Below are 9048 nucleotides of genomic sequence, written 5' to 3'. Positions count from 1 at the left end.
AGGTCAAAGGTCAAGGTCACGGTGACCCGAAATAGTAAAATGTTTTCCAGATGATAACTCAAGAACGCTTTTGCCTATGATCATGAAACTTGATATGTACATTGATCATGACTCGCAGATTACCCCTATTGATTTTCAGGTCACTAGGTCAAAGGTCAAGGTCACGGTGACCGGAAATAGTAAAATGGTTTCCGGATGGTAACTCAAGAACGGTTTATGCCTAGGATCATGAAACTTCATAGTTGCATTGATCATGATTCGCAGATGACCCCTATTGATTCTCAGGTGAAAGGTCAAGGTCACTGTGACCCGAAATAGTAAAATGTTTTCTGGATGATAACTGAAGAACGCTTATTCCTAGGATCATGAAACTTCATAGGTACATGGATCATGACTCGCAGATTACCCCTATTGATTTTCAGGTCACTAGGTCAAAGGTCACGGTGACTCAACTTATTATAACTCAAGAACGCTTACGCCTAGGATCATGAAACTTCATAGGTGCATCTATCATGACTTGCAGATGACCCCTATTGACTTTCAGGTCACTAGGTCAAAGGTCAAGGTCACGGTGACTTCACACAGTAAAATGGTTTCCGGATGATAACTTAAGAAAGCTTACGCCTAGGATCATGAAACTTCATAGTAACATTAATCATGACTCACAGATGGAACCCTATTGATTTTCAGGTCACTAGGTCAAAGGTCAAGGTCACAGTGCCAAAAAACGTATTCACTCAATGGCTGCCAGTACAACTGACAGCCCATATGGGGGGGCATGCATGTTTTACAAACAGCCCTTGTTTGAGATGATTCTTTACAAAGAAAGATGCTTCTATTGTATTTGTTATAAATGTGTGAAAGGCTCTAAGAAGGAACCAAAGATTATTAACCCATTTACCAAACACCAACAGGATTTTACGGGTTTATAGCTGACGACTTTATAAAAAATTATGATAAAATGAGAAATTGCTCAAGATGAGCAATTTCTCCTTTTATCACAATTATTTCTACCCTACCTGATTATTTCCTTAATATTCCATTACAATTTAATTGTCGTCTGCAACCTTTTTCAAATTGGGGAAGTCCAAAATGTGTCGTTTGGTAAACGGTTAAGGCATTTTGATTCCTACGGGTCTTGTGAATCTGTTTCAAATCAAATGCGTATATTTTATCTTCAGCATCTAAAAATATTTGAAATAGAAAGAACGACAATATCTTTAGGAGAGATAAATGTACCTACGTTATAAGCAATGGGACTGTGCTTCAAAGGAACAATTCCCGGGCTTTTTAGTCTGTTTAGTTAACACGGTAGTAACTTTTTCCATATATAAAAATGCTCATCTTCCAACTTAAAGCGCCCAGTGGGACGAGGGATAGACAGAGAAAGTCACATGCTTGAGTACATTTCAACCCATGCGCATTGCGCGTTTGTTTCGCATAAAAAACAGTGGAGCGATACAGGGCCATCATGGCCCTCTTGTTACTTAATGTATCATGAGCAACAGCTATGACACAATATATGACCCGCGAAAATGGGTTTTATGCCACATGCGGACAGCGTTGCTCCAACTATATATCTAAGAACGGTCTAAGTTCGCAGTAGCGTAATTGTAATGGTGTTTGTCTAGCAATCATGTGGTCCCGGGCTTGATCCTAACGGGTTTCATGGAGCCATCTTAAACACCAGAGAAGCAGTATAAACGGGCCACAGACTCACAAAATGTCTACTTTTCAGTTGTACACTGGTGTGTAAACAGCAGAAAACAAAACTGATTATTTTCATAATATTTAAGTTTGTATTTAATATTTTCCAATGAAATTTGGCATACAAACACTTTAATATACAAACAATATGTATGTGTAATTTGGTGGTTGAATGTTATATAGTTATTGACTTACAGAAAAAAATGTTTGTTGTCTGCTTGAAATTCAATTTTCCCTGTTAATGTTAAGCACCGCCCACTAGAAAGGTTATGAACTTCTCTCAGACAATAGCTAGCGAATGACTCAAATCAAGTTTACATGTAAATACAGATGCAATGCTATTCCAAATGGCTGTCTGCCCAAACACGTGTTTCTATTTATAAACACTCTGATGTTAGCAGTGAATCACTAGCAGATAAACCCAGCCTACTAGTTAATGCAGGTTAACATTTTACCACCGCAAAATCAAGCAGTTCAGATCCGGCTTTTAAGATCTCTTAATACATCAAGGACCATTCCCGACTTTTGTCTGTCGATAAGCCAAAAGCTTTTGATGCATCGAGATAAAGTAATAGTTTTTAAATCATCCTTCCACGCAAATATAGTTAACATATTTTGAAAAGAATTAGACCAGTATACTGGTATTTACGAAATGACGTGTTATGCACTAAACTTAACGCTGATCGATATATCCTGAGTGTTCTCCGTCCTATTTCATCATTTATATTCATTATACGCAAGGTACTGTTGATATTTCATGTTGCGAAGGATCACCATGTGTAACAACTTTATTTGTATATAATATGTAATTGAAGTTTTTTTATATATTTTCGTGCAATTGAGATTACCTGTATATGTGTAGTATATAGCAGGTGATGCTTAGGATTAAATAACGGCTTGTCCCAAAAATATGTTACAAAGCAATAGAGTTGAAACCTGCTTTCATGTTTGGTTACCTCTGACCCCATTAAAATATTTTTGAAAATAATAGACACGCATCTACATTTTTAGGCAAATAACTTGCTTTATGAAGTTGTATCGTTTTCGATACTTTAAACATTGTATACAATACAAGTATTAACATTAAAATTAACAGATTTAATATAAGTGTCATCTTCAATAGTATCATTATGGGGTTTAGTTAGTTTGTATTAACTCTAATTCATATTTATTATAATGTTAATAATTTACAGTTACAGAAAGAAGTGTTAAGCCATTATATTGCGTCAAAAAAATATTTTTAGAAATAAAACCGCGTCGGGAAAATAAAATAATCTTGGATTGTGTTATACTTTACATTATACATGCGCAAATTCTGTGTATTATAAGAGAACGCAAATTCTATGCATTATACGAGAAATTATATTAGTGTATCCAATTGTACTAAGGTCAGGTAAGTCATCATCATCATCATCATCACCATCGTCATCATCATCATCATCATCATCATCATCTTCATCATCATGATCAACATCGTCATGATCATGATCATGATCATCGTCATCATCATCATCAGCAGCAGCAGCAGCATCACCAATATTCATCATCATCATCAGCATCATCATCATTATCAATCCCGGGGGAAATGAGGGACGACGGTACAAAAATCCTCCTCGCGTCAGGTCTGTTGTGTGCTGCTGAGAGTCATTCATCCTTTTATGGGAAAGGATGTCCACTCTTTTACATTATCAATTCTTTTTTTTCTGACGGCCTCGACATTGACCTCCCTCTAGCGTGTCCTGGAAAACAGTCTTGCACAGAGACTTGTGTCTGTTGACGTGTCCAAGCCAAGCCAGCTTTCGTCGTTAGACGGTAGCCAGTAGGGATTCTTGTGGACCAACAAGTGATGCAGTCATGTTCCGGCGTATTCGTTGGTCTTGTGTTACAAATAGGAAATGCGGAGCAGTCTTCAGAGACATTTTTGTTCAAATGCCTGTACCCTGCGTTCTGTGTCCGCTCGAAGCGTCCATGTCTCGCAGCCGTGGAGAAGGATTGAAGCTACGATGGACTTGAAGTGCCTGTACGTGGTGGGGAAGCTGATGGAAATGCTTGTCCACAACCTGCTCAGTCTGGCAATCGCTGCGGTCGCCATGGAAATTCGTATGACTAAGTCAGTGAAAATGATTCAGTTAAAAACACCATGGTAATATGTACGCCCTCCAGCGAGGAACTCTATTTACAAATTACTCTTTTACGGAAAGTAGTATACCTCTGAAAATAAACTTCCGTTGAATTACGTCAGAACAAAAATGGAAGATGTTAAATATAATAATTATATGTTGTAGTTTTTTACGGAAGGGTATAAAAACATTAAAAAATTCCGTCTTCTATACCTTAAAAATGGCATACAATACAAATGTTCTAGTATCCATTTTTTTATATCAAAGAAAATCCATTTTAAAGTTACGCAAAATATTTATAGTGAAAAATGTTAACATGTAATATAAATGTCATCATTAATAATATGATTATGGAGTTCAGTAGTTTAGAATTTACTCTAATGATTATGTTTATATTAATAGTAGTAGTATTAGTAGTAGTAATAAGAATAATAATAATAATAATAATAATAATTATTATTATTATTATTATTATTATTATTTTTATTATTATAAAATAATTATAATGATAATAATATTTATTATAATTATAATAATACTAATAATTATTATTATGATTATTTTATTATTATAATATTTATTGTTATTATTATTATTATTAAAAAACGAAAATAATTATAGGATTTAGGGTAAATTCAAAATTACGGAACTCCATAATAATAATAATAATAATAATAATAATAATATTATTATTATTATTATTATTATTATCATAATCATCATCATTATCACAAGTTTGCTTATTTAATTTAACTTTTCGATGATAAATTAACATGTTAACAGTGTGAGATAATTTAATTTTATTATATTATTATATTCCAGCAAGCAAAAAGTAGTTAATATTATAACAATATTACTTATTTGATTCAATCAAAAATATCGTACGGAACTTAAATGTAGCAAAAGTAATTTGTCAGAAATATAATAATTATTTGAATTTAGTCCTGAAGTTGTTGGTCTTTATAAAGCATATATACAAACACCCTGGACATATAAATACTATCTTATAAAACTTAATACGAAACGGATCACATGAAATAAAAAAGACATTAACAAATAACAAGCCTTGTGGAGAAAGATGCTGAAAAAGATCACGAAAAGAACACAATGCAGTTAAACCAAATATATATTTATGAATTGAATCAAAACATACAATAAATATGAAACGCTTTGAATACATATTCAAACATAATTTATTATATAATAAATATTGTAAAGTTAATTATTTTAAGTTGAACACATGCAATGCATTTAATACTATTAAACACATTAAATTAAATCATATTTAACAAGACTATTGCCAAGCAATATATGTCTCCTACCGGCTCCACCATTGTCAGAATTTTGTTTATTTGTTGCCATAGCAACCATAATTTTTGACGTAGGAACAAAATGAAATGACGTTCATAATGTCCATATTGCCATCTGTCCATGTTTCACGTTTCATAAACAAATACGAAGAACTTTTAAAGTTATCGCAGGATCCAGAAAAGTATTACGGACTGACAGAAAGACAGACAGACACACACCTAGAGCGCAAACCATAAGTCCCCTTCCGGTGAAACCGATTGGACACAAAATGCATATAAATTGAAAAAAATTTGGTTTCACAAACTAAATTACAAAAACTGGATTTGAAGCTTAAATTATCTACTGATACATTAAGCAAACAGGCAGACAGACAGAATAGTTTATTAACGTCTCACTTTTGTAGATAAAACACAGTAAAGCAGTACAAAATCATTATATGCACATGTATATGTACAAAACCACTCTAAAAGAGTTACGAGAGCCGATAGCAGGAATGTATGTGTAGTTTGTGTGTAAATTGTAAAGACTGCACATAATTTATTTACACTTATACAATTACTTTTGCAACAACTCATTTACCCTTTTTGCAAGTTATCTTCCGGTTTAACCACGCAAACAGATCAACAATTTGTGTTTATTTACCGCAAACGCTAAATGTTTCAAACTTTGAAATAAAAACAGTATGTGATGTTTTTAATAGAAATAAACATTCTGTACCAGGCCGTTTTTTTACAGCAAACCGGAGCCAACCCCAAAAAAGTTAAGTATGTTAAGATGCTATAAACAGTATTAACATCTAGTTGGTGATCTTGAACATTAAACACTCTAATTCATTCCCCATGGACATACAGTTGTCATGTTCTCTTAAAAAGTCACTTACTAGAGTAGATCTAGGCGTTACAATTCATATGAGCCATGCTCTATGAAAAGGGGGTTTAATGCATGCGCGTAAAGGTTCGTCCCAGATTAGCCTGTGCAGTCCGCACAGGCTAATCAGGGACGAAACTTTCCGCTTTTATGATATTTTTTGTTTCAAGAAAGTCCCTTTTTAGCAAAATCCAGTTTAGGCGGAAAGTGTCGTCCCTGATTAGCCTGTGCGGGCTTCACAGGCTTATCTGGGACGACACTTTACGCACATGCATAAAACCACACTTTTAAAGAGCATGGCTCATATATTTTCTGGTGAGGTAACTAACATTACATTGCAATGAAACAAAGTGTGTATGAATAATACTTTTATAATGTTCAACGCAAATCGTTTCAATTATTGATGTGTAACAATTTTGCTTTCAGTTCTCTTAACCGTAGATGAATTTAGTTCTTATCTAGTGTATGACTTCATGGCCCTGTTTATTTTCCTCACGTCCTCAACGGCAACATTCAAAGCAACCCGCAGGAACTTCATCCCTGTTCCAAACGAGACTGCACCGGAGGTCACGGCTGTCAGTACGGGAAGCAGAATAAAATTAACCTTTGGGTTGGATTTACCTAGCATATTTAAAAGCATCGGTATCTTTGCACGATGGCTTAGTATCGTCGACTTCAGTTGCTTGCACTCCACGAATTCTTGTTTCGTTTTACCTTCAGCTGAAGCGTACTTCTCTAGGTGCGCATCTGTTAGCTGAAACTGCTCCCGATAGAAATGTGCCTCTTTAAGAAGATATTCATCAGTCGACAAAATGCCAAGAAAATCGATAGGAGAAGCTTCAGTTACGGCAACCATCAAAGCTGTTTTCCAGATCCGCTTTTTAAGTTCTTCTTCCTTTGCTTTGATTACATCCTCGGTCGAAAGACACATCCCGAACGTGGCCGCCTCTTTCTTCTTAGGCGGCGATTGGTGAATGATGGCCATTGCAAGCTTACCGAAGTCGTACAACTGTGGTTCGTAATTGTCGATGAGGAACAACTCACGCCCTCGCGATTTCGGCAAACTATCGGAACAATTCTTGCGCATTTTTCTAAGAACCACATTTTCGTCGAAAACAGATTCGCCCGCATAAACTCGCCTGGCGTTATCGATTTCTTGCTGAACCTTCGTGCGTATAAAAGAAAAATGTTTTCCCCTTCTGGTGTATCGTTTCGGCAAGCCATATGTCGTTCTCGGTGAAACGCCCAGCACAAATAATGATGTAGAAGTCGTACCTTTCAAATTCAACCTGGGCCATGAAGGTCTCTCGCCTGAAGTTTTTTGTACCAACACCCGGAAGATCCCAAAGCAAGATATTGGGGAAGACGGGATGATTATATTGTGTTGGTCGCATTGTTCCTTCAACTACATCCACGGGCGCCCATCCTGCGTCACCAGGATGAAGTCCACGAATAGCGTTGATAAAGCTCGATTTGCCAACTCCGGAGTTTCCAGTTACAGCTATGTGCAGTTTTTCCGTCTCCCATCGTGCTAGGTCATTTCGAGTTCTACGGACCAGATCTCTCCTCCTGCGTGCAGAGGGCTGATTCAATTCTGGAAGAAAACGTTTGACTTCTTCTTCGTCAGCTGTAACGTCACTGATGTCATATTGCCTTAAAAAGTACAAATGTGAAAAGATCATAACGAGCCCCAAACAAATAATACATAGTAAGCCAGGTTTAAAAAAAAATCGAAAGTTTTAATGCTTGTTTTATTTGATAGTTGATGTTAGTATACCATTTGCCTAAATTCCATAATAATTTGATATAATGACATCTTTAATTTAAAAAAATACCATTATATATAGGAACACATTTTGCTCTTTAGTAAACGAACGCATAAAGCTTTCGTACCATTTACGCAAGTCGAAGTCAATACCTACAACACTCGCGCCGGCGTCATAGCTCATATCATCATCGGCTTCCTTGGTCTGGAAAGCGGGCTCTGAGAGTAGACCTCCGGTCGCTTCTACCGACTCATCTTGACATTCGACGGTACACACGAGAACGTTTCATCACTGGAGAGGGGACCGTCACACTTGGATGGCGTATAGTTGCCCTCGTCCAAATGAGAACCTCGCGGTCGTCTCCCGTGACAATTTAATGAAAATGCGTCAAGCATGATTAGTTATAATTTATACAAATATTAGATCTAGTATGAGTTTGGTGAGGATCTAAAGAATTTAATCATACCTGTTTACATTAAAACTATGGCTTCAATTTATGATTGACACGGACAGTAACCGATAAAGACGGTATGCTGTAGTGCAGTGGTAAGTACCCGGTATTTATTAGCGCACTGCTATAAGTTCGAACACTAGGGAAGGTATTTTTAATTTCATAATTATTATATTATTATTATATATATATATATATATGAATGGCGAGAAATTTCCTAATCAAATCGCGACAAACTCGAAAGGAATCATCCACATTTGCCTGCTAATAATTATTCCGGACTGACGACAATAACAACAGCTATGAGTCTAATCAAGGAAATCGTATTTGTTATGTACATTAATTGAATAAAATATTGAAAATAGTTTTTAAAGTCATAGAATTGCCAAAATTGTGCGTGTCACAGACATATGTTTGGAGACAAACGGCTGTATTTTGCTAATACCGGACCGTTGGCATCCCAAGATTTCACTGACCGTAAAGATAAGGCACGTTTGTTGTGCACGACACGAAATCTTCACAACGCGGTCATGCGTTGTATATAAATTATTTGTAATGACGAAGCGATATTAATAGTGTGCCCCAGTCGGCGATTTATCATAAACATGTACTAAATATTAAACAACCGTTATCTTATCAATTAAAAATCTAAAACTTTAGATAACTGGGCTGCATTTATAAACAACAGTTTACCTATGCACTATTTTGTATAATGAGTGCTAAGACGTTCACTAGATACATGTATATCTGAAAATAATTTTAGATGCTTAATGAAAATGCTCGACAGCCTCAGTCACGAAGGGGGCTTTAAGATCTTATTACCAAT

At 35.7% G+C, this 9048-nt stretch overlaps 1 protein-coding gene across 1 annotated transcript; it reads right to left on the bottom strand.

The window, feature by feature from the left end:
* Window positions 1-4818: 4818 nt before the first annotated feature.
* Window positions 4819-8100, bottom strand: LOC127851190 (uncharacterized). Its single transcript, XM_052384821.1, has 2 exons — window positions 7928-8100; window positions 4819-7658 (listed from the first exon to the last, which is right to left on the bottom strand). The coding sequence occupies exon 2, from the start codon at window positions 7090-7092 to the stop codon at window positions 6460-6462; it is 633 nt and encodes a 210-aa protein (XP_052240781.1). The 5' UTR covers window positions 7093-7658; window positions 7928-8100; the 3' UTR covers window positions 4819-6459.
* Window positions 8101-9048: the final 948 nt, after the last annotated feature.

This window comes from Dreissena polymorpha, chromosome 11, assembly GCF_020536995.1.
Source record: "Dreissena polymorpha isolate Duluth1 chromosome 11, UMN_Dpol_1.0, whole genome shotgun sequence".
NCBI lineage: Eukaryota > Metazoa > Mollusca > Bivalvia > Myida > Dreissenidae > Dreissena > Dreissena polymorpha.
Note: the sequence above shows the minus strand (reverse complement) of the source record. Positions and strands in the feature narration are given on the sequence as shown.

Bases quoted from the DNA above. Each gene is read 5' to 3' on its own strand.
- LOC127851190 (XM_052384821.1), bottom strand. From the start codon at position 7,092: ATGCGCAAGAATTGTTCCGATAGTTTGCCGAAATCGCGAGGGCGTGAG.